Source organism: Haliaeetus albicilla, chromosome 3, assembly GCF_947461875.1.
Source record: "Haliaeetus albicilla chromosome 3, bHalAlb1.1, whole genome shotgun sequence".
NCBI lineage: Eukaryota > Metazoa > Chordata > Aves > Accipitriformes > Accipitridae > Haliaeetus > Haliaeetus albicilla.
This window is the reverse complement of record NC_091485.1, coordinates 68,971,944-68,998,222: the sequence shown is the minus strand read 5'-3', so window position 1 is coordinate 68,998,222 and position 26,279 is coordinate 68,971,944. Positions and strand designations below refer to the sequence as shown.

Here is a 26,279-nt window from a genome sequence, read left to right as displayed (position 1 = left end):
GTTTTCTTCAGAAGAGTTCACCCCTGGCAACAGAGTATTTTAATTAGTAGTCTACAGGATATTCCCTTGTACAACTGCTCCAATTATGTTTAATCAGTAACACTGTACATGCAATAATTAATTAACAGTAAAACAGAGAGAGCTTGACATTGTGATTCATTGGTTTGGTACTCTTTGGTCCGTTATTCAGCTAGTTTTTCTTCTATAGTCTATGGAACAAATCCTTTGGGGAAACTGGTTCAGTGCGTCAGGACTCTCAGTTTCTGCTCCAGTGTTACCAGTATTTAGTTTAACACTCAAGATCTCCATTTACCAGCACCCCAAGTCTGTTGTGAAGGTCTTCAGTGGCTGCTGAAGCCAAACGAGCTCATCTGGTGTGGAAGGTGACATTGTGCAATGTGGTTAAGCTGCTGAACAGCTGGAGGAGAGGTGAGGTTTGCCAGAGTGACAATGTCATCAGTTCACCAAGAAGAAAATTAGGGCCGTCACAGACTGTGCAAGCACCCACTCTCCCCAAGGAGCAATGCTTTGCGTTGCCAGTGCACAGCAAACCACAACAAACGCACCCAAATGTGGGCCAGTGACACAAGCGTCACCACATCTCAGCTTGGACAAGGGCCACTTCTTTGGCTGCTATCTGCAATTGCTGCTCCTGTACCTAAAGTGAACTTGTCACTTGACAGGAGGCAAAGCAATGGACCTTGATTTTTTCAGGCCTATTTGAGAAGCCTCCACATTCTATGCAAGACACAGGTTTTTGCATAAAAAGTGATTTTCTTTCCATCAACAAACTAATTGATGCATGGGAAAGCATGAGGTAAAAGCTGAAGTTTTTCAACGGCATGTCCAAAACGATTTTATCTTGTTTTGAGAAATGATGTATCAGAGGACAGGTTTGTACTTTGAAAGAGGAAAAAGTGTCCAAGGCACCTGAACTTCACTTTCTCCCTGAAATCTGATATGCTACAAGTCTTCTTCACCATGAACACTCAGCATGTAGCAGGAAGTTAGAACAGAATAATGGGCTTTTGACACTTTCCAAAGAAAAATATGAAATGCGATAGGCTTTATCCTTCTTTCACTAAAAAGAAAATTTAAATCACATTTTGCCAGCAAAAATAATTGCAAACCTGTAGGGACAACTATGATAAAAATAAGCATCTCAGATTCCTTGTGGCCTGGCTAAAACAATATACTTTCCTTAATTTGCATTATAAACAACATGAGGAGCAAAATAAAAATAAAAAAACAAAACAGAATTACATATTGATGCTTCATGTAACAAATAGATTTGAGTGAGCGCTTCCATGTCATGAGATTGCTGCACAGGAGCTGGTCTGCTGGTCAATGCTGGACACTGTCTGGCCTGCTGTGGTCCTTCTCCCAGCTATGTTCTGATGACTGAGGTAAGTTCAAACATGTAGGTATTTAAAAAACATAAAAGCAAAGAGCTCATAATGCTTCATGTCCTGTTACACACATCATTTAGTGGCTGCCTAAGCCTTGCAATTTCTGCTTCAGAGATGGAGAGAGATAGCCTGGAGTCAGCTATTTCTTGGGGTTATTCTTGTTTATTTTTAACGGAGACACAAACATCTGATCCTCCAAACACAAGCAAACGACAGTCCAGTGCCTTGCTCAGGGATCCCCTCAGCAGTCTCTGTGCAGAAGGAAGTCTACATTTGAGACACACTGAGCATCACCCAGCCAGGCCTCAGCCAGCAGCATCCTGGATCCATACAGCACAGCAAAACGCCATCGGAAACTGTCAGAACAAATTTACATGCCATTTCAATACGTTAGCTGAGAGCTATGCCCATAACCCAGACTTTTGGCAAGTGAGGGGTTGAAGTGAAGGGCCAGCACATCTAAGCTGGGGCCAGACCAGACATGGTTTGCATCCAAACACATCAGGGAACATCCCCATTCTCCCCAGCACGTCCAGGTTAGGGCAGATCTAAAATACAAAGATTTGCTGACATAGCTGTATTGATTTAGAGTGGGAAAGAATCATAATGTGAACTAAAATAGCAATATTGCCTGCAAAACTCTCCATGGAGAGGCAAGATATGCACGCAATAGGAGCCCAATTATATATATTTTTATAGCTGATGCAATCTGGGAGGAAATTTGATAAAACGTTTTTGTCAACATGAGCTGTGTCATCGCTGGCTAAATGAACCAAGTCTGTGTGTGTCGGCTAGTCCTCCTGCCTTTCTCTTGGAATTACCAAGTATCTCGAAAGCACGAGCCTTAAAGTTGCAGCTGTGCATCTTTGCAGTCACAGATGATGTGGCTTTTGAGGTTGAAAGTAATTATTATTTGGTGCCTGACTCACTGTGCTGTAAGCAAATATTATGGATTTGTTTTCACTCCCCTGGTACAGTGATTGAAACGATATCAATCAGACGCTACATCTCTCATTGACACTAGTATTTCTCCTCATGGTATCTCAAACCTGAGGTCAACATTTGTATTCTTTGTATTATTATTAGTTCTGCATAGACAATGTATTTTGTAGTCATTTATGCCCCCCCCTTGACACTCTGAAGGTTGTAGGAAGGCGGGTAATTGTCCAAAGACTTCACAGATTCAACCTGCCAGCAGCAGCCAGCCCCATCCACGCAGCTCTGGTTTACAGATTGATGGGATCCACTGTCTTCACTGCATCACGTAAACCCAACACGTATGCTTGACTAGCCTGAACAGCGCTGCTAATAAACAGCAGTGTCTGTGTCACATTGCTCTTTATGCTTTGCTTTGCTCAGATGAGTTTTGTTTGCTTAGACCTTGCTATCCTGCTTTCAGCAGCACTGCCGTAATCATCTGTGAAAAAGCTTAAGTGGACAGCCAGTTTCAATCTTCCGAGATATCCTCAGGCTGATCGTAAGTGCGCTGTTGTAGGACAGATACAACATAATCCTGACAAGCACATCTGACCCCAAAATTTCTCTGTATTTTCTATTATATTTGTTTTAATAATGTCACGAAAATTACTCTTTGGGATTCCAGAACTGAAAATGAAGCATTTTGCTACTTAAGAAGACAAAACCACTGAAAATTTTTAATCAAAGACATGTGGAGAGGGAGGGAAAAAAGGAAGGTTTTATGGAACCTTTTCACTGGAAAAAATGCAGTTAGCTTTACTAATAATAATACCTCCACACATGTGATCCCTTTTCAGGAACCAGCGCTGAGGGGAGAATGGAATAAGAGAGCAGGAGCACAGCCAGATCTCCCTCCCTCAGTGGGAAGATTTCCACGTGATGGCAGGTTTGCAATGCCCCGACAGGTCTTGCCATCACTCAGAGCACCGCCTGCCTTCTCCTAAGCACACGGGCAGCCAAAAAGTTGCCACTTTGAATGACAATTCGGCAAGGGGACCTTGGTAGAGGTTTAGAGGGGCTGAATTGTCCTGTTTACTCACAACCTATTCAGCAGCATCCTGCCACCCCTGGCAGAGGTGGCCATCCGCGCCATCGGGAGGGGAACTGTTTGCAGCAGCCACGGGTCTGCTTGCACTCGCATCTCCAACCAGAGCATCTCCGGACACCTTCCAGCATCGGTGGGTGATGTCTGGGGGGCTCTGCTTGGTGTCCCTCTCTGGTGCTCTCTCCAAGTTTCTCCTGAGCCATCAGCACTCACATCCTTCCCCTTTTTCTGCAGTTGCCCCCCGTAATCAGCGGTTTTCTCAGCCTCGGTTACCACGCAGAAGGGTTTGATGGAAGGTGCCAAAGGACCCACCATGGCATGTGGGACACAGAGCCATGGGGCAAGGCACGTGTGCGAAGGGTTGGCTTGTGCAATGGGCTTGGCTGGAAGGGGTAGGTGTCACCTGCAGCACACTGCCTGGTCTCCCCCAGCTCAAAGAGATGACACCCTGCATGTGACAGTCTACCCGATTAGTCAGGTGTGACTCCCTGGGGTGGCTGGTGACCTGATTACAGGATCCATTAGCTCGGCACATGGGATAAAAGGATGGGAACAGGGTACAGTGCTGCAGTGCATGCTGGAGTATGGGACATTGTACGGGAGAAGCCCATAATCTTGACCCAGGATGTGAGATTTGATCATTTTGATGGAGGATGGGAAAGACTTGAGGACCACCAACATGCAAGTGCTTTTACAGCGTAGAGCATCTGCTGACAAAACTCCATGTGCACAGTCCTATTTTTACAATGTGTATTTTGCACGGACACAGACATTTACTAACAAACCACAGCTGCCTTTTAGACCGACAGTTACTGGTCTGTGGCTCTCAAGGAGTCTTTGGTAGGATCTGTGCATTTAAAAATGAAGCAGCAGCAGATCTTTTTCTCCTCTTGTGAAGAAATTGTGGGGAAATTGTGGTGAAAATGTGCATTAGTAGGGAGGCCTGCAGGCATGTTGCCTGTAAATGGAAGTATTTTTTCCAGACTTAGCAGGATCTGCTTTTCTGCTGTGTCTGTGCATTTGTATACGCGTGTGAAATGTGATCACAATATATAGTCAAGATAAGAAACCAAGCCACTGATGTCCAAATGATTAGCTCTGACTGGTTAATAAGTACCTACATGACAAACAGCAAAGTCTAATGGGAAGGACTGTTATATGAAAAAAATTGAAGCAAATGATAAGTACACCATGAGAACAATAAGGTGCTGAAATGAACTGTCACACTTTCTGCTTCAGCTCCCCAAGTAAAAATAAGCAGCTCGTGTCTGTGTGATCAGACCCAGGAGAGCAGGCACTTCCACCAAACTGCATGGAAACAGTGATGGGTGGAGCTGGGACCACTTCTTTTTTTTCACACTGACCTGGTATTTTGGCTCTAAAACCTTCTTTCCAATTACTGGGAATGCTGCTAAATTTCAGGGCATCGGGCTGAAATTTTCCATGTTGTTTCCGTGCCTTAAATGAGTCTCAAACTTGAGGTTTGAATCTTAAGACTTTTTGTTTGTTTTTCTTGCGGTTTTAGGTTCGCTTTGAGTTTCTTGTAGAAGTCTTCAGCCAAAATTATTCTCAAAGGCCTCAAAAAGGGAAGTAAGGAAAGAACAGAAAGAGAACAGGGAGGGATAGGCCTGCCACCCACAGAAAGGGAAAAGGCCATCAAAAAAACCCCAAAATAAGAAAGGTGACCACAGTGGAGTGAAGGAATTGCCACAAGAGGAGGCTGAGAAGAAACGTGGAGTGTGGTGAGACAGAGAAAAGGAGATCCTCCATCCTCCAGCTCTGCCAGAGCAACAGGGAAGATGAGGTTCATGAAGAACAGAAATGACCTGTCCTATTTCTTTTAAACAAATCAATATCCAGTTGCAACATTCCCTGACAGCAAAGATTGCATTAACGTTAGGAAATAAAGCTAACCTACTTAAATTGGGAGGCAAAAGAATGTGTGTCCAGGGCCTACAGCGAAAAGGAGAATGTGGGAATAATAAAACCTTTGTTGTCTGCTCCAGCATGGATGTGTAAGATGATCTTGAGAAAGCCATCTGCAAAAAAACGCCATAACCAAAAAATTTCAGTACCTCACATGAGGGCTGTGAGGCTGTATAGTTGCCAGTTTTCAGTTACTACCATGTTAAACTCTCTAGGATAGCTTAAACAATCATTTTCTCACATTTGTTCGATGCTTTTTTTTCCAAGAGTGCTTTGAAAGCTGCCTGACCCTATGGCCCTCCTACCACAGCAGCTGTACGATGCCCATTTATATCAGAGGATTGCTTTAGTAAGGGCTGTGGTATCCTGGCATCTCTGGAGGAGATCTAAAAAGCGGAGGTGGACTCACTGAAACCCTCACGTGGCACCTTTATTACAGAGCACCCAGTCCTGACCCAGAAAACCTTGCCAGCACGTGCAAAAGGCTGCTTATTCTGCAGGAATGAAACCTGCTGCAGCACGGAGGTCTGCAACAACGCTGGAGCCTCTTTTGTTGGACCTGTGTGGTTTCTGACAGTGACCACAGGCTTGAGGCACTTCACAAGCCCCCTTTTCCCTGGCTATAAAGGGATTTAGCAAGCAGCCCTACTATCCAGGCCAGAAGGACACACAGAGGCAAGTCAAACTATTTGGATCATCTACAGGTGTCCTTTAGCCTTCCCAGCTGCTTGGCAAACCCTTGTCCCCCCAGACACGACTCTAGCTTGGCCAGGTTGCAGGTGCTTCATCTTGGGACATGCAAGATGCTTCATTTTGGGGCATGCTAGACTGCATATGGAGACACCCCGGGGCAGACACCTGCATCCAGACCTGGCGTTAAGACATCAGTGGTGTAAAGGAACTTCTCAGATGCTGTCTGCCTGAGTGTTTGCCTCTCCTTCCTCAGAAGACCGCTTTAGTTAAAGGCTTACTGGGATGGCTGTCTATCCCTTCCTTCCCCCGTCAGAGCAGGGCCGGACCCTTCCTTCGAAAGGCATCGCTGGTGATGAGATTTCCATCTGACAGTGGGATCCAGTCCCTTTGTTTAGGAACAGAAACGAAACATGCTTCATTGCACCTCATTAATTCTTTCAACATAAGCATCTTCAGTTACATGTTTCTGTAGCTGGACATACGTGTGTGTCACCACGGTAAAGGGGAAAAGAATTTCCACCAATGTGAAAGTGTGGTGCTCCCTTTTATCCTGATCTCATTGTTAAACAAATGGGCTTCCTTTAAAAGTACTGTGGCATTTATTTGCGTCTCCAAAACCGGCTATTTTCACCCCTGTCTCAGTTTACACTTTAAGTAGTAACCTTCTTTTTACGGGCTCTGTTAATTAAGGGGAATAATCTTGATTTCAGTTAGTAAAATTGCTTTGTGTGTATGTGGGTGTGTGAAAATAATACAGTATCTTATTTCAAACCTCATGGGGTTTCAGCAATTATGCCTTTAACAGAAAATCTCAAAAGACAACAGCCTTATAATGTCTAACTCCTGGGAACCAGAGTAAGGGGAAATTAAACATCCATCTTTGAGTTTAATGGTGTAAAAATACGGGTGTAGATAACTGCCATTACGTGCATAATTCCCTCCTGCTGAAATACAGATCCCAAAGGCTCACCCTGCCCAGACAAGGTAAAGCCAGATCCCACAGCCCCTGCTTGCTTGTATCAGCCTGCCTGCATGACAATACTGCACGTGAGGAGGAGAGCGGGCTGTGCCCGGGCAGACGTTTCCAGGTGCAAAGTAGCACGTCCCAGGCGAGGAAAGCCTCACCCACTTCTGAACATGCCTTTCTTCTTCTTGGCTGGTCCCTTATCATCCCACCCTTCTTCAGCTCCTGCTCCCTCTTTTATTTTTTCTCGATCAAGGATATGTAAATGCTGCTCTGAGTCACGGCTGCTGCAATAGGAGTTTCATCTCGTCGGTAACAGCAACGCTGCGTGAGCGTGTGCATTTCTGCTTTACGTGATTGTCTGCACGTCCCTTGGCAGACAGCGAGTATGTCTCCGAAACCACGGCTCACATGTCTGATCACTTCCACTCCAAACTCTCGAGGCTGACTTAGGGACAATATAATAACCAGTTTCTTGCAGGCAACTGGGCAAGGGTCCAGCCAAAAAGTTCAGTGAATCTGCTGGCTGACATCTAACTCATCTGAAGTTCAGGTCCACAAATAATCTTCTACAGTCTCTTGGCAGAGGTAACATTCAGAGACACCCGATCTTCTCAGGCACTCCTGCACTTGGCTTTGCAGGAGATCTTGCCCCAAGATGTGGAGGGAGTAGTACTGGCAAGGTTGGTTAGGTGGTAGGAAAGGGGATCTGCCCACTTTTGGAGATAGAGGGCTTGTATTTGCAAATCAGACCACCATCATTTGAAACTCATAATTTGTTGGCAGCAGATAACTTTGCATTCAGGTTGGCAGAGATTTCAAATTCTTCCAGTCCTCAACTGCTGTTTGTAGATGTTCGCACGGAGCCCCATTTAATGGGTTCTGGTGCCGATTAAGACCAGTTGTAGCGCACATGGTAAATAGCATGGGGAAGTGACAGCAAACAGAGCTTTTCAGGAGAGCCGTTAAAGTGAAACAGCAGCACGTAGACGACATGGACATTGGGACAAAGACTGGTCCCACAGCCCTGTCCTTACCCTGTTGCAGGATCACCAAACAGACAGGGAAGAGGACTAACATGAACTAAAAAAGAAACTTTCCTTCCTTCCTCATTCCCTATTTTCTGGTTTCAGAAGGTTTCAGATCCAGCAGAAGGCATAAGCAGACATTTGTCCAAATTTGGCAAATTGCTTTCAGAAAGAGTTTATTTGAGCAGGTAATGCAGTGGTGAGCCAAAAGTGATGCACTTTCACATTTTCAAGTCTCTCCAGTATTTTAAATTTCCTGTTCACTGCCAGCCAGCAGTATACTTGAAGCAGGGTGGGTGGATCAGGTATGACAGGGTATGTGCTGTGACATGATTTGTGACTTTTAGAGACACCCATCACTGAGTGTTTCTAAGGAGAGGGTGTGGGCCAGGACTACCCTTTAGGCAGTTCAGCAGTTTTTCTTTACAGTGCACATTATGAAGCTTCCTCATATTATCCAAGTTCAAGTATTATCCAATATCAAGTATTACTCTCTTGTAAATTATAGTGTGCTCTACACTGTGCTTCTCACCTAGTCTTGAAAAAGAAACTCATCAATCCCATGTGATGAGAGTCCTTAGAGCAATGTGTTTCCATATAAATAAGAATTTTGGCTATTTTATAATCTTTCTATTCAAAAGTGTCTTAGTATTAAATGTGTTTCTCTTTGGTTTTCTGCTTTCTTATTGTCGTGGTTTAACCCCAGCCAGCAACTAAGCACCATGCAGCTGCTCACTCACTTGCCCCGTCCCCCTCAGTGGGATGGGGGAGAGAATTGGGAAAAAAAAAGTAAAACTCATGGGTTGAGATAAGAACAGTTTAGTAGAACAGGAAGGAAGAAACTAATAATGATAATAATAACAATAATAAAATGACAATAATAATAATAAAAGGATTGGAATATACAAAACAAGTGATGCACAATGCAGTTGCTCACCACTCACCAACCAATGCTCAGTCAGTTCTCAAGCAGTGATCCACACCCCCCAGCCAACTTCCGACAGTTTATATACTGGGCATGACATCACATGGTATGGAATACCTTTTTGGCCAGTTTGGCTCAGCTGCCCTGGCTGTGTCCCCTCCCAACTTCTTGTGCCCCTCCAACCTTCTTGCTGGCTGGGCACAAGAAGCTGAAAAATCCTTGACTTACTTAGTACAAACACTACTTAACAACAACTGAAAACATCAGTGTGTTATCAACATTCTTCTCATACTAAATCCAAGACATAACACTATACCAGCTACTAGAAAGAAAATTAACTCTATCCCAGCCAAAACCAGGACACTTACTTATTTTCTTGGTCTCCTCATTTAAAAATTTTTGCTCACTTAGAAGCAGATCTTGTGACTTTTGCCCGAATAAGGAGAAACAGTCATGCCATAATTTGGCTCTGTTGGTAGTGAGGGGACGGAGAAAGAAAGATTGGGAGAGGAGAATATTTTTCATTTTACTTAGGCCACATACTACAACAGTTTGCAATACCCGTTTATAGGCAGAACTAGCCAGTTTGCTGGCACATATGAGTCATTGTATGCAGACTCCATCCACAGCTGTTAACCAGTGCTTTACCTTGGCACAGGCAAGAAGAGGCAGGAATTGGAAAATCCTGTGGGGTTAAACCTGAGGAACAAGCAAAAGTATGATAAAACTCAGTGGGAGTTTTCTATAATTCACCAAGTAGCCCTACACACAACACAAGGGCTTGGGCTGGGGCAACAGTAGGTTGGCAGGGCTGCTTGCTCCAACTTCTTCTCTTAACTGGGGGCAAATAGACCCACGTGTAACTAGTGGGCTTGCAGTTGGCACCCAGACACGGACACTGCAGGTACAGACTCCAGGACAGGATGGAGGTGGGTTAGCAGAGAAATCAACTAATTCGCTAGTCATCTACTAGCAAAAGGGGATGAAACAAGTCCAAAGATTCGGCAAAAGATACTTGAAAACTAGTTGCAAAAGCCTGTTGCTGCTTCTCTGCACTGGGTAGGGGATAGCTGTCTGTCAAAGTCATTTTCTTTAAGGAATTGCTGGACATCACAGTCAAAGAGGTTTCTTCTATAAGATTTTATTTTTAAAGCATTCCTTAATGACTGAAGTTGGGAAGCCTTTTGAGATGGGGCAGAGAGTGCAAGTGAACTTGGTCTGGGTTACAAACAGTTTTTGCTGGAAGAACCGATATTGGTCCATGGCAGCACATACAGATGTGGGGCTGTGCGTGCCTCTCCCTCGAGCACCCCACTTTGGGCAGCTCTGGTTTGCTGCTCTGGCACAGATGTCTGTTGTTGAACAGATGTTGTCTTGTAAGCTCCCCTAAGCAGCTCCATTTTCCAATCAGAATTGTAACTGGAATTATGTACAGAAGATAATTGCAGCATTTATAAAAGGGGAGTCTAAAAAACTGGCCTTGCAGCTCAGCGAATTGAGGTCACCCATCAAGCTGCTGCCCTCCCCTCCTGCTTGTTTCAAAAAAGCCAGATGACTTTATTAGAGTCAGCTGCTGAATAGATACCGTTGGCATTACAAGCCAGGAAAGACAGCTAGGATACTTTTTTGTCACTAACTTATTTTTTGACCAGAGAACAAACCAATGCTTGCTGTATCGTCAAACAGGTAACGGTCTCTTATGTAATTATAGCAAATTATTATAATAGTTATTATAATAATTTATAGCTATTTGTCCCTTAAGCCAGCTCCTTCATCATGTTTTTCACTGTCTGCTCTGTGACTGTCTTGTTGAGATATAAGCATTTTTGGCAGGGACTGTCTGTGTCATATGCAGCGCTGGTCACCCTACTCATGGCTAAGGAGAGAGGTTCTGGTTTTGGTAATTATATTGTATCACTGAAATCAGCTATTAGTAACAGGAGAAAAAATTGTAGCATCTGGATCAGTATAATAACTGTACGGAATCACAATGTTATTTTAAATGTAAAGAATCACAATATTATTTTCCCTGCCCTTGCTTTCAAGACCTGTGCAAACATGTAAATACATCAGGACTGGCTTGTCTATGCAGTTGTCTAATGAGACCTTAGCAATTAGTTTAGGCCTCAGCTTGTTAGACACAATGGCCCTGCTAGTCAGCAGGTGTAAATAAATATAAAACAGCTGTTGAAAATCTGACCCGTAGATTAGAGAGCTATATCTGAAGCCAAGAAATAATCTTTGGATATAGCGCTGCCTGAATAAAAAGATGTGGTTTGGATTAAATCTTCAGTCTGTAATGCTAATATAATTATAACTTCAGAAAAAGAAAGCATCAACCTTGTTAAATAAACATCTCTGTGGCAGAGAGAACAGAACTTTTAAATAAAACAAAATAAATTAGTGAGCCAAACAAAAATCTCTTAAGAGGCAATCCAGAGTACTTTTCTTCAAACAACTTAAAAGTTTCTCCATATTTCCCCTTTTCTTCCATGTTCTAAGCATGATAGGCAGATGATTGTCTAATGCCAATATCAGAGCATGGCAGAGATGAGATATTACACTGTAGACATGCTTGTGGATTGGCTAAGATCCACTGTTTTTGTAAGAGCTTCAGCTCTATGCCTTTTGGTATATAGACTTGATTGCAAAATGTCTGTAGATGCAAAGGTGTGTACATAAAATTCAATGTTAATACCTAAATGGGGCACTGCAGACCCTTGGATAATGGGCTATGAAACTAAAATGTGCAAGTGGAGACTTTGCTTCAGTCTCAGCTGTTCAAAGATCCTGCACTGGCAGAAATTGTGCCCACCTAAAGTTCACTGCAATAACTGCATCAGCGCCAACGCAGACTGACAGCAATGCTTCACGTTCAAGAAATAGATTTTGTTGTTGCACACTCTCCAGTGCAAATCATACATGGATATATTTATGTGTATTTATTTACCTGCATATATAATATACACATGTGCACACATAGAATAGATATATATATAATTGTAAGGAACAAATATGTATACTTTGAAAAATGATGTCTTCCTCATCTTGGTAAGTTTTCAATTTCTCTTGACTATAATTTCAGTGTAAATTTTTTGACACTTTTGACCTCATAAGCAGTCAGACCAATGAGGTTGAAACAGCTGATTTTTGTTAGCCGCTTTACACAAGCTGGTAAAGGACAATGCTGGTAAAAGGGTAAGTGGTATTCCAAAATACTGGAAAGCCAGCGGGATGGTGGATGAGTTGTGAAAGCCCAGTGCTCCCAGCAGAAGCGGGTGGGCTGGCAGGTGAGCAGAAGTCTGTCAAGACAGGTCTCTGCAGCTTTTTGTGTGTCCACGGAGCGTTTGGGTTGATGCTATACAGCTCTGTGATCCCACTGCAAGACAGATGTAAGGGATGAACATCCTTAAAATCCCTGTGAAATCCTCTAAGATCTCCAGGTGACATGAGGGATCTTTTTCTCCTCAGATCAGAGGGAGCTGGGGCTGGGCTTTCAACCATGCCTGTTGCTGTTACCGTGGGCAGCAAGTGGTTAAAGCAGTCAGAGTCAAAAAACATGAAGTACCAGAAATCACGAAAGCTGGTGATAAAAGAAGGCTGTGTTTGTGACGTACAGCAATTTTAGAAGCACCGGGTATTTCAGTTTTATGGTGATTCCAGCAGTTTCAGAGCCGGCAAGACTCCCTCTTGGTCAGCATGGTGGTCATCTCCCAGTTTGACAGAGGAGCCAAAACAAGAACCAGCCCTGCCATGTCCCTGCTCCAGAGCCGGCACTGGGGCAGGCTGGCTGCCCTTGGAGGGATGTTTTCCTTCCCCTGCGGTGTCCTAGGAAATGAAATGACTTTAGGGAAAGGAGAAGGGAGGTCAGTCCTCCTGCTTGAAACAGAAGAGACACATTCCCCCCCCATGCACATAGTCAGCGCAGCAATCTTCTAGGGATCTTGGCCAACTTCCATTTCCTAAATCAGTGAAGCTGTTGAGGTGGCTGTCATTGAAACCCCACTCGGAGCTTCACTGGATTTCCCTCCCCAGGAGGATGCTTTAGCATGGTGTGGTGTTGCGTGAAAACCCCCTGGGGTGCATATGGCTCTGCAAGCCTGCTCTGTAAGACAAGGGGCTCAAGAGCAGGCAACAAGCAAGAAATCAAAGAGGAATCAGTCCCGGGCTGGCCATCCGTGGTCAGAGACAAAACCCTGGCCTCAGCTGACAGCCTTGAAATATGTCAAAGCTTCCTTTTGCTGGCCCGAAGAGGCCTGGGAATTATAGCCCCATGGCCGGGGGTTTTGTTGTCCTCCACAAGAAGTCACCCCGGACACAATAAAAGCAGCCTCCTTGCCAGAGCAGCCAAGGCGATTGAGAAGGGCGAAGGAAGCTCTTAAACATTTGCTTTCTGGATTTTGACTGCCAGATCTCTCGGGAGAGGTTGGACTCCTCACAAAAATGCTTGATGTGAAGAAACTCCCTAGGAAGGGATTGTTCTGTTTTGTTTTGAACTTGAAGGCCTCCAGTTGACTTGGGACACTGCCACCAGCCACCTAAGGAAAGCTTGAAGCCTTCCTACACAGGGTGGTGTAAAGTCCTACTGTGGGTGTACAAAAGGCCTTCAGAGGCATGACTTTCCCTGGGACACAAACTTCTTGCCACACTGTATTTTTGTGGTTGAACATAAACTGGGTGGTTTGATGCTTTTAATGACAAAATTCTACTGAGGTTTCTCTTTCCCCTCCCACTCCCCTGTGGCTTTTACTCTAGGTGAACATGAGGTTTTCCCTGGAAATCGTTCTGTATGGGTCCTATGTGCCTGTGGACATTTTTTGTCCAATGACTCTTTTAAGAAAAATGCATTACCAGTCCAAAAAGGAAACAGAAAACTGGTTTCCCTGCTCAGAGGTAGGAGACCTCTTTACTGGCTTGAGCATCTCTGTCTCACACTCCCTGTTGTTCCCTGAATCTTGCATGCTAGGCAGTACATCCTCAAGGGGAGGGGAGAGACTGTTTTTCTCCCATTCTTTGTTTCCCCTGGTCCCAGCTTTAATGTCTCCTCCCATGAGTTTGTCCTCCCCACCAGGGACAGTAGGGTCCTCTTGGGCTAGAGGAGCAGTGATGCTCAACAGTCCCCCTACACACATCCTGACACTGGGCAAAATGTGCACTTGTACACATCCAGCTTGGTGCTGAGGGCTCGTGGCTGTGGCTGTCGCAGCAAGGGGCTCAGTGGTATCAGTGTAGGAGCAGTGTGCTGTGACGGCTTCAGTGCTTGCTGCCTGCTGCAGACACCCGCAGCGCCATGCTCTACAGGTATCAAGGTAATTTCATGGAAATTCTGGGCTCCTAAGTATCAAAGCTATTTAGTGGCTGTTCTGTGAATATCTCCTTTGGTTTAACACCCAATTTCTATCTAAGTTCTCTTTTGGGGACCTAAGAGCTATTTTGGAATATTGCTGCTAGACTGTCCTTGCCTCAGTTTCCTTAAGTATATAATGGAGTGTCATGGTTTAACCCCAGCCAGCAACTAAGTACCACGCAGCTGCTCGCTCACTTCCCCCACCCCATGGGATGGGGGAGAGAATTGGAAGGAAAAAGGCAAAACTCATGTGTTGAGATAAGAACAGTTTAATAGAATAGAAAGGAAGAAACTAATAATGATAACGATAATAAAATGACAATAATAATAATAAAAGGATTGGAATATACAAAACAAGTGATGCACAATGCAATTGCTCACCACTCACCAACCAATGCTCAGTCAGTTCTCAAGCAGTGATCTGCACCCCCCGGCCAACTTCCGACAGTTTATATACTGGGCATGACATCACATGGTATGGAATACCTTTTTGGCCAGTTTGGGTCAGCTGTGTCCCCTCCCAACTTCTTGTGCCCCTCCAGCCTTTCTGTTGGCTGGGCATGAGAAGCTGAAAAATCCTTGACTTAGTCTAAACACTACTGAGCAACAACTGAAAACATCAGTGTGTTATCAACATTCTTCTCATACTGAATCCAAGACATAACACTATACCAGCTACTAGGAAGAAAATTAACTCTATCCCAGCTGAAACCAGGACATGGAGGTTACAGTATTTTCCATCCTCACAAGTTTATTGTGATGATGCATATGTTTAAGGCACTCAGCTTAAAACAAGGTGAAATGAATTTTCTACATGTTTGTGATAAATAACTAGAACACTGGTTATTTTGGTCATTTACTAAAAGGCACTTCTGATGGAAACCCTACAGCCTGAGCAGCATCTGTAGGAGTCTGCAGATGCATTTTGTATGAAATGCAGTAAAACAGAACAGGTAGAGTGCTGAGACTGCTAAAACTCTAGTCTAAGTACCAGTTTCTTTAAAGACATTTTCATTAAAGATCAAATCTGTGACAATGTGAGAGATTGCAATGTGCTATGATAATCATTTCCCCTCTCTATGGAAGGAATACAGTTGATTTAATTTCTTAACCCAGAGATACAAAACAAACACAGACTCTGTTGTCTGCTATTTGCAACTCCCACAACTCTCAAGGCCACAGCATGAATTGCCCTTAAATTTGACTAGCACTACAAAATGCAAACACAGACATAGGCAGAAAAGTATAGGCAGAGCTTGCTCTTTTTTTGCTTAGTGAGGTGGCAATGGGAAACTGCCTGTAAGATGCGCCACAGCAATTCAGCTTCAGCGTAGGGCTGGGAGCTTGACCTCTTCAGGTCATGGTGTACGAACTGTGCCCATGTCCTATTTAATTGATGTTCTGCTTACCACTCTGTTAAGCACCAGATTTGGAAAGTCTCCAGCTGGTGCGGAGGAAGGAACGGAGTCAGTTTGCCCCTATTCTTTCCTCCACTGCTGTGCAGAAGAAGGTAGGATTTGGCTTTCTGTTGGTATTTTAATCATTACTCTTCAAAATGAGTACAGAGCATTTATGATTTTCTTTCTGCCTGTCACATGCTAAGTGACATTAGGACTGAACTGTGAATGGAGTGAGGTAGTGGTGAACTGCTCTGCTTGCAGCCCTGGAGTCAGAAACTAATTTGTTTCTCATTCAGCAGTACTAACCCATTGCAAACATCCTGGTAACAAATTTTTAAATAATATATCAATGAAAGCATTTCGTTTACTCCATGTTAAGCACGTCCTCTTTTTCAGTTACAAATATCTTCCCCACCCCCCCCCCGCAGTGTGCCCAAGAAAGAATGGCTTTATATTCTTTAACTACAGAAAAAATTGGATTAGTGAGCCAAAATAGTTCTGGTTATCAGTGTTTCAGTTTTAGATAACAAATACCATGCTCGTAACCAGCACATGTAAAGAAATGTGTTGACCAGTGGTGATTCACATACAGAATCAGGCTGCTAATGGACAGCTTGCAAATGGAAGGAAAAGCTAAGTTTGTTTAATATATTAGTGTGCAGATGTTATCTCTGTTTACAGATAGTCAAGCTGAAAGTTATAAAGACTGAATTGTTTGCCAAGAAAAGACAGAAAAATGCAATGGCAGGTCTAGGGAAATATTTTGGATCTGCTGTCTACAAATCATCAGCTCTACCAAACAGCAGTACCTCCCTTTAATTAATAATTCATTGTTAAGTGTTTGGAAACAGCTGAGCAACAAGCACATTACACTAAAAGATGTCTCGTTGGCATCTTTTTGACCGTGAAGGATGTGACTTAATATTCCTCCATTTTGGCATTGAGAGAGCCTGTATATGGTAAAGAGCCGCTGTGCCTGGTTTTCATGAGTGATTCAAGATGAACAATTGATTTATTATTTTTGCTACAGATCTTGTTGGCAACCATGCAAGATGTGAATTGCCTAGTTGTTTTTGTCTCAGGAAATGTAGTGTTTTCAGCATGATAAATATTTTTATTCACATATTTATCTCTCTGAGGACCTCTTCTTCTGCCTTAGCTCTGTTATGCTAAACCATCATCCCTCTTTTCAACCTTGTCTTTCACAGGGGAAAGTTTCAGACTCTCTTTCCATTCATAGAAATGAGAGGGGGGGAAAAAAGACTGATTGTTTTCAATCTATATAGATCTTCAGATCACTGAAAAAAAAAACGGCTGGACTGTGTCATTAAGCACTTCCTTTCTGCTGGTAGAGATTCTACCTCCTGCCTCTTGGTATTTGACTTTAGCGTTGTATGTTTGTACCTTCCCAGGCCAGCTCCTACCAGTTATGGTCTCATCTTTCCGTGTCCATCTAAGTCTGGCTGTTTCTCTGGTGCCTTCAACAGGGACATTCTGCAGCCATCCAGTGTGTAAATGCAGAAGCACTTCCTCAGCAGGAGTTAGAGGCCATCTTCACTGGGGTCTTTAAAGTCATCCAGGCAAGGACAGGAAGGCTTAACATGGCTTCAGGCAGCCTGGATGCTCCTAACTTTGTTGAGGCACAGGCTCTGCTGACAGTCCTGTGGACAGTGTGATGGCCAGGTGCTTGTGAAACCTCCATGGGGATTGAGATGCCTTGTGCTCACAGTCACCCCTGAAGCAGCTCTTCAAGAAGGGCACAAATAGTCCACTTTTGGGAAGCTCCTGCCTTCATGTCTAGTTTGTTTGTGTCTATCTTACACACAACCACTGAACAAACTGCATCTGCCCGCGGACCTTATTACTTGTCCCTTTGCTTGCATAGCAGTCTTGCTGCTTCAGCAGGACCAAATATTTTGAGCATTTATTTGGTCTAAGTATTATTTGTGTGCCACATCTCCACCCATTCTGAAATTGCTGTCCATGAGTCCACTTCCTCGGAGCCCTTCCAAAGTCCAAATATCAACCCTGCTTCTGCCAGCAGAGAAAACATGTCACTGTGTTGCACGCTGGTGTCAGCTGCCCGGATTCCTGCACATATAAAATATCTCCAGCGGTGTGCTCCCAGGTACACAAAGAAATGATACACATCCTCAAATAATGCCAATGGACAAAGTCCAAAGGTTTCCTTCTTTTTCACCATTCTCCTGTCCCTGTGCTCAAAGCTCTTGCTCCAGTCAAGCTCATTGACCTTGCCAAAGTTCTTCCTGCATTTCCACCCTTGCTCAGCTCATGCTTATCTTCTTTTTTTCCCTGTCCCACTCTTTGCCTCCCAACATCAGAGTCCCACTGCTCTAGGGCCCTTCTGGGAAGCTCCATCTTGTAGGGCACTGACCAGTACTATGGCACATCAGCATTGTTTTCAGGTTGCCACCCAACGTGTCTTCCTTCTTTACCTGGGCTTCTTCACCTAGCTGAGCTTCTTCACCTAGGTTTCATGCTTGGCAACTGCGGATAATATTTCATGCTATAAAACAGTTGGTGGCAAAGGGGATGAACGTCCTCCCGCTGGAGTAAATCGGGAGTAACTAAATCTGGTGTGTTGCTGTCCAAGTGGAAAAAACCAGGCCTGTGCACAAAATACTGCAGAGCATGAAAGTTTAGTGTGCTGTGCCACTGTGAAAACCATGACCTGTGCACCTCGTGATAGCATTGCTAAATGAGCTTTGAAAAGAGAACATTTTTCTAGTGGCTTCTTAAAGAATGTGGGTGGCAAAACAGCAACAGTAATCAGCAACGTTAATTGCAGTCACACATCAGTTTTCATTGGTGTTTACCAACTTTCCATATAAAAGAAATTGTTACACTTGAAAGCTGAGGTCAAGTTAGCTAATCATTCATAGCGTGTTTACTTTCTCCCAGGATTGTCTAGCAGGAATTGTACCTTGTGTTTTAAAGCCATTTCAAGCAAAGAGCCTAGAGTGAAATTGTTTAATTGATTTAAAGATCTTTATAGCTGACCTGCCAATCAAAGTGATTCAGATAACTAGCTGGTGTGTTGTCTGGTGAATTAGACTCAACTCTGTATTACACTTATTGACGTGTGGAGTATCTCTGAGGAATTGATCTGCTTTTTTCCAAAACGTTGATTTCAGTGAAATGGTGTTACTACGTATTTAAAACCATCCACTATGTCTGTTGCATAAAATCATGGGACTGTGAGTCAGTCATCTTGGGTGACTAACGGTTTTGTCACTGATTCACCGAAAATGAATGTCTATACTGCACCCAGCATGAACAGAATGAAAGCTCAGATGCAAAAAGCAATCTAATCAAAGGGCCAGAGGGTTTGTCACTGGCTAATTAGGGTAAATTATAAGGCTATAGTATTATAAGGCTATAGTATTATAAGGCTATTTTATAAGGCTACAGTGTTTCCAGTTACAATGTGTACTTATTGTTTCGGAATGGACTAGTTCCTTTACAATCTTGTGCCTAAGGTTATCTAACCATACAATGGGTGAATAGTATATGTTGCCAACTGAGAAATGTACAGGCATGATAAAGTGTTTTAAAAGGAGTATTTTAGTCATTGCATTAGAGTTTGTTTTCTTCAAGTTATGGAATATGACTTTAGTAGATAAAAGGGGAAAACTAGGCTTTCAGTCACAATATGTCTGTTTATAGGCCAAATATAGAACAGATTAAAAAACAAACAGACAACTATAATTTGTGTTTAACTATATGACCTGGTACAAGACTCTGTAGTGAAGACAACTGGTGATTCACCTTTGTCAGTGAATTATATTTTTTCCAGCCTCATTAATGACCCGGACTAGCTAATACCACCTTCTGCAGACAAAGGTAACCTTGTCCCAAATTAACAGCCAGTCATTAACAGTCATTGAAGGTTGGAGAACTCCTGCCCCCAGGACACTTCCAGGAGCTCAGCACCAAACCCAGCTGCTGCCCCTGCGGAGGGGAGAGCTTTAGCTCAGACCATCATTGTGGCCAGGTCTCCCTTCAGGGTCTGCTCTGGCTCCTGCCTGCCACCCATCTCCAAAATGCCCAGTGCTGCCTCCCAGCACACCACAGCCCAGTGCAAGAGGGGCTCTGCTCTGACGAATTCACAGAAATTTGGGGAGCTCCTGCGTCTGCCCCTGCAGCTCCTCCATGTCTGGGGCACTTGCTGTTGGCTCTCTGCAGAAAAGTCATCATTATTCTTTTTTTTTTAGATGAACTGGCATACGGCCCAGCCTCATATGTCCAGCAAAACTAAATCCTCAGGCTTTGCCTTACTTTAACCTCCATATAAGTTGCCCTTCGGGAACTGTTTGGTTAATCCTCTCCATACCTCATCATGGAACACCACAGTTACAAGCATTCACACATGGAGAATAGGGACAGGATTTACATGACATTTTGTAGAACTGACTCTTGCCAGGACCCACGTAAGGACAACATTTCTCATCCCTTGAAGAGTTCATGTCACACGCTGTATCTTTGCTTGCTCCCGTGGTGATAATTACCCGTGACTGTGCTGTCGTCTTTTATGTACCTCCTGTATGGACCACCATGACTGGTGGAGCATGTCCTCCCATGCCACAGAGGAGCAGGAGGGTGTCTGCTAGAGGGTGTCTCTACTGAAAGTCCACAACGCAAAGGGAATGGCCTTTTGGTTTGGTTGGGATCCAGGGGAGGTTGGAAGGACTGGCTTCAAGACAAGGTGCCAGGCAATGAAATGGGCACAGCTGAAACTTCACCTGCTTTCTTACTCAATATTGTGATAAGAGCTTTCCTTGTATGCTCATGTTCAACCTTCGCTGATTGCCACTGCCGCTCTGGGGTTTTCCCAAGACAGGGTGTGTGTTGCTGCTGATACCACTGTAGTGCTGATAGGGGACTGGTTATTTACAGCCTCTGGGCTCGCCTGCTATTTCACAAGTACCAGTCACTGAACAAGTTCTGCGGTCGGACTGATCCAGGGAGCAAAACATTGCTACTACATGCATGTGTTTATCTCTGTTTTTGCTACAGTCTTGAGTCAGCTCTGCCTCTCTGATCTTCTTTTCCCTACACCTTCTTTTTAATACATTTTTCTCCTCCTGTCTTGCCCTCTCCCTCCCAAACCTCTGTTGTTTCATTTCCAGAGAAAAGCACTCGCTCACATCTGGAATTAAAAAAATATGTTTCTAATTCCAGTATATTCACCTTGCTCATTGCCAAAAGTCATTATGAAAATCATGAAGATGTTGGAGGTTCAGAAGGTAAACCAAAACACAATGATGATGTTACAGGAATCCTTTATCACAGGAAGGAGAAGGAAACCTACAGGGCTACCAGCTCTGCAGACTGGCAGAGAAAATGGCATGAATATTCATCTCTGGTCTCAGATATTCCCTTCAGGAATACTCTGAAAAGCAAATTATACAGGACAGTGCCATAGGATGGTCCCTTGTGTTCACACTGCGCTGGGAAGTGGACTCTGAACTGCAATGCGAGAGGAGCTGGGGGCTCTTTATGCTTTGTGGTTCCCCTTCTTGAATCATTTTGGCCACAAGGATACAAAAGGCTTTGTTTTGCTGAAAAGAGGAGGGGGAAATCTTTGAAAAATGCAAGTTTAAGCCAACTGTGCTAGTTTTAGTACCCTGTGTAGCGCACAATGCAGGGCTTTGTGCAGACTCCAAGGAGAATAACATATGTGCGTATTTAAATGGGAACTGAAAAGAAATGCTCTGTCAGGGAGATAGGGATCAGTTTCCTAAGTGAGTGTAATGGCATGAGAACAGTTAGGAGATGATTAAGACCAACACAGAGAGCAAAGCTCTCTGAAAGAGAGGCTTGCCCTGGACATATGATCTGCTGAGTAGATCTCAACTGAAATAGATCTCTTTGTGAAATGTGTTTGGATCTTGAAAGCATAGGCAGGAAAAGATCTCTTTTAGGTTTTGTTTCTCCTGGGAACACTCCCTTGTAGGCAGAGGAAAGTTTGATAGGGACCCAAACAGAGATGTCCACCTAGTTAGACATCCTTCTGGGATGCGCTTGTATCAGTAGTTACCCCTTTCAGCTGCTTGTCACTGCCAATCTACTGGATGAGACACTTGTGGGACTCTTGTTTATTTTCCTCATGGAAAACCAGCTGGATTACTTTCATTGTTCAGCTTGTTGGTCTAGGCTGATTTTCATCAGCAGCTGACTGAAGAGTGCTCCCATAAATTGCCCTGCTTGTAGGGTGGTTGGCAGTCACTGACAGCCAGGATAGCAGGGGAAAGAAGGTTGGGACAGCAGAGTCCAGCAAGAAGATCTCAAAAAGATGTAAAACCACCAGCCAAGCCGAGAAACCCTATATTCATTCTCTCACTTCACTCAACCACCATAGCTCCCTAGAGCCTAGTGCGCCAAGCTGTGAGCCTTGATAATTGCCACAGCGAGGGGAGAGAGATTCCTGGGATCTAGATACTAGGTAGGGAGAGGGACACCCTGATTTTGGCTTGAGACAAAGTGGAAAGAAAGATGGGATACACAGGCAGAAACTGTCCTCTACAGTTTAATAACTCTTCTGCACAATTCTTGCTTGCATCAGCAGCACTGATATATCATGAATAATGGCAGGCATCTTTTATATGGGAACCCTTGTTGTATAGCACATCCCTTACCTGACTGGAAAGTACCCTGAAATAAGTGACAGACAGTTTTGAATGGGCCACTGCTCCAGTACTTCTCTTGAAGCTGGGTCATGGTACAGCCAAGAGCAGAAAATGCCTGGGTCCAGAAGGACTTCCCATACAAAGCAGTCACCCGGCTCTCAGGAGAAGGCTCTTCATCCCCAGCAGATAGCGATATCTCCATTTCTTTTCTGCTTCAGATATATAAATCCAGAGTAGAACAGCAGTTCAGGAAACACATGAACCTCATGTTCCCTGTTGGGTAGGCAGCCCTTGTTCTGCATGTTTAGAACATGTTTCTGCACTGTTTAGGGAATCTTATCTCTGGATTTCATTGTGAGGACTGTGTACGTAAAGCCTAGGGCTTGGCATTCCTGAGGTCCGGCCAATGTCTGGCCACAGGTCCTCCGAGAGCAGTTTGTTTTGTTGCAGGGTCATCTCTCACTGCATGATGAAATGTGCTTTTACTGCCTTGTGTTCAACACTGGAGTTGAACACAGAGTCCTACCATGGAGCATCACGTTTTTTTATGGGGAAAACACTGGGATTCAACTAAAAGTAGAGCATATCTCAGTGGGTGGTTACAGTCAGTTACGTTCCACAATATTTCTGCTGTGCATAGAGCAGTCTTTGTCCCTGTGCAGCTGAAATATTAAACAGGCTAACGAGCCACTCCTGGCCTTTCCTTACATGTAGGCATCCCTGCCCACCACCTCTTCCAGCAGTTAACCATTGTCAGGGAGGATTGGCTCCTTCGCAAAGAGTCCAGCAGAAGGGAGGCTAACCTCTTCCCAGTGTGTTTGAGTGAAGGAACCTTCTCCTTATCTTCTTTGTAGCAGCAGGGTGTGTGCATATCAAAAAGAGACAAACTAAGCTGGCAGAAAAGGTCTTTCACAATTTCATAACTGTCCCGAGCAATTTGGCTTGCTTGCAACCGTCACCACATCAGTCACACCGCTGGATTGCTACAGCAGCTGAACGGGAACAACATCTCCTTCCAGTTGCTGCTCACCTCAGGAATGGGCTCGGCTCCGTCCCGGTGGGAGGAAAGCACTGAGACCACCAATCCACCTGACTGCCAGTGGTGTTCCCTACCTTGTCTTTACACCAACAAACGCTGAGGCCTCTGGGCCACAGTGCCATTGCACTACTTACCTACTCAGTAGCTACACCACCAGCTAAGGCATCCATGGGAAAGGATGTTTTTAAACCCTCTGTCAACTGCTTTTCCTTCCCAGGCTAACATGTTGTCAATTAAACTGTCTTGAAGCGAAGCCGAGAAAAACATGTGTTCTGCATGTGTATCTAGCAAATAAGAAAAAAAAAAATAAATCTAGTCTGTTCCGTCTTCTCCCCTGTGCCTTTGCAAATCTGACCCCGATTTCCATTAATTTTCTCACAAACATTTGGAAATCAGAAGGTCAGTCCTCTGAGGTTTTGTGGTCACCTGGTTTGAGTAACCTGAGGAGCTAACATCAGATCTGTAGACCTTGTTAACCGAGCACATAAGGAAGGCCTTTATGAGGTTAACTCCCAAATTTCTGCTTAGATGCTTTCCATAATTTTGAACTTATGCTTGAATGGAAATTTTAGGCTGTTCTTACAAGGCTATGCACCTCAAAGTTGTGTACACACAAAGCCCACACTACCTGCCTGCCCTTGCTTGACTTTTTTAGACAACCTTCTTCCTTGCATCCCTCTGTAACAACCTTCTGTGGCTGATAGCAGATGGACAAGCCGGTTGATAGGATTTGTCCTTCTGCACTTAAAATGCTACAGTTTCACTGAAAAGTAGGCCAGGCATCAGACAACCAGCCGTGTTGCCCCGTCAAGCTGTATTTATACTGCTAAACACTTACCCACTCTAGGAAGTGATCCTTGGCTCCTACCACAAGGTCCACCTGGGTGGTGATTTTATAATATGGAGCTGAGGGCACATCCCTAGGGGAAAGCACAAGAGCCGGGGGGTTCCAAGACAGCAGGGATAATGATAAAAGCAATGCAAGGCACCCGGTTTGGTCTCACCCTCACTGCCACTGGGGAAGGCCACCTGGGGGAGGTGTCACCCACACCATGTTGGGGTTTTGTCTCAGGCAAAGATGGCTGGATTAGTCCACACCGGATCCTGGGAGAGAAGAAGCGGTTTTGCACTGTTGGAGGTTCATTGCCTCAGTTTCTTCCCGGGATGGCTTTTGTTGAACAGGGCAGACATAACCCCAGAGCACAGTTGGGAGATCAAACTGTGCAGAGCCTGTTCTGCAGTCCTCTCTCAGGGACAAAGAAGACAAAGTCCCCGGTTTTTGAAAGAGCCTCTCCTGCTTAAAGTAATCATCCCTCATGGTTTTTCAACGCAGAACGGAGCACCAGGCGTGGGGCTTTTAGGCTATAAAAAAGCCCACCCTGCATGTTGAAGATGCCCTTCACCAAAAGCTTTTCCTTTCCTCCCTCTTCTGCAGCTGGTTGACAGAAGGCCTTAGAGATTAGCTGCGTTCCTGTGAGCTATTTATACTGAAATATTTTGTGTTGAAAGATGTAAGCCCTTTGTTTCCTCTGTATGTACACAGTGATCCCTGAGGGCAAGCAAATCCTGCTTTGTTTTGGATCAGATACATTGTGAATTACTGTTGTAAAATGGCCCCGAGTGCACTTTTATGAGTCAGTCTCACCTTTACGCTTCCACATGTCACCAGGCGCTCTCAGATGTGTGTGCAGCTTTCCAATTCCAGATTACCCTCGTTAAAACAAATCTAATCCCCATTTGGGATGATGCTTCCAAAACATTTTCTCTGCAACAGTGTTTCTTGATAATTTTTCCAGGCAGAGAGAGCATTTAGCTCCCTGGTTGAGCGAAAAAAGAAAACCCTCCGGTAACATGGTTGGCCAATTTGGCTGGCTGATGTGTTGGATTAGGCAACCCTCAAATGTAATGTAACCCTCATATCCTAAAATAAAATGCATGGGGCCATACGGTATCCTCTGCTTCTGTGAATGGAAAAGGACTGTGCTTCCACACATCCCAGGTGAGAGGATCTAAAAAGGAAACACAGAGGTGAGAATGGTACAAAAACCCAGGAAGGCAAATGCATGGATAGATTTCACCTCAGACATCCCTCCCCTTCCTCCCTGCCCATAGCAGAATAGTTCGTCTGCTGGAGCGTACGGTCCGGCTTACGTGGGAAGAGCAGGCTCAGAGAAGCAACCTCACAGAGGGACCCTGGCACAAATGCCCAGGTGGGGATTTTTCTGTATGTCTCTGCATTGCGAAGAGCACCTACAAAGGTGGGGATCTGAACAATCAGCCAGCTCCACACCAAGACAACCTGATGGGACTGGAGACCCTCTGACCAAAACTCCCACAGGCTCTCCAGCTCCATAAGCAAGGACTCTGCCATGGGGAAAAATCCAGAGGTCTGACGTCTGAATATCGGTCTTGGAAGACAAGCCACCTGGCGATACAACATGGCCTTTCTTGTCTCTAACCAGTCCACTTCTCATCCTCTGTTCAGCTCTGAGGTGAATCTGACAGCACCAGAGGCAATGGGCACAAACTGAAAGACAGGAGAATTCAGCTGAACATCAGGAAACCCTTCTCTACTGTGAGGGTGACTGAGCACTGGCACAGGTTTCCCAGGGAGGTGGTGAAGTCTCCCTCCTTAGAGATACCAAAAAACCCACCTAGACATGGCCCTGGGCAACTGGCTCTAGGTGGTCATGCTTTAACAGGGGGTTTGGACCAGATGACCTCCAGAAATCCATTCCAGCCTCCACCATTATCTGCGATTCTGCGAATCCACTGGAAAGGTCCCTTCCCCTGAAGCCTCCTGCACGCCATGAGGTCGCAGGGAAGCTCAACGATAGCAGCAGCCCTCTGTTACAGTTTCTAACAGGGGGACAGC

The 26,279-nt window shown here is 44.5% G+C and overlaps 1 protein-coding gene across 1 annotated transcript in view; it reads left to right on the top strand.

The window, feature by feature from the left end:
• The first annotated feature begins 10,539 nt into the window (after positions 1–10,539).
• NDRG1 (N-myc downstream regulated 1) overlaps positions 10,540–26,279 on the top strand; it is a 75,713-nt gene continuing 59,973 nt past the window's right edge. The window contains exon 1 of the mRNA XM_069780098.1: positions 10,540–10,654. Within this exon, the coding sequence (XP_069636199.1) occupies positions 10,632–10,654 (23 nt within the window). The 5' untranslated portion in view covers positions 10,540–10,631. The remainder of the gene's footprint in view (positions 10,655–26,279) is intronic.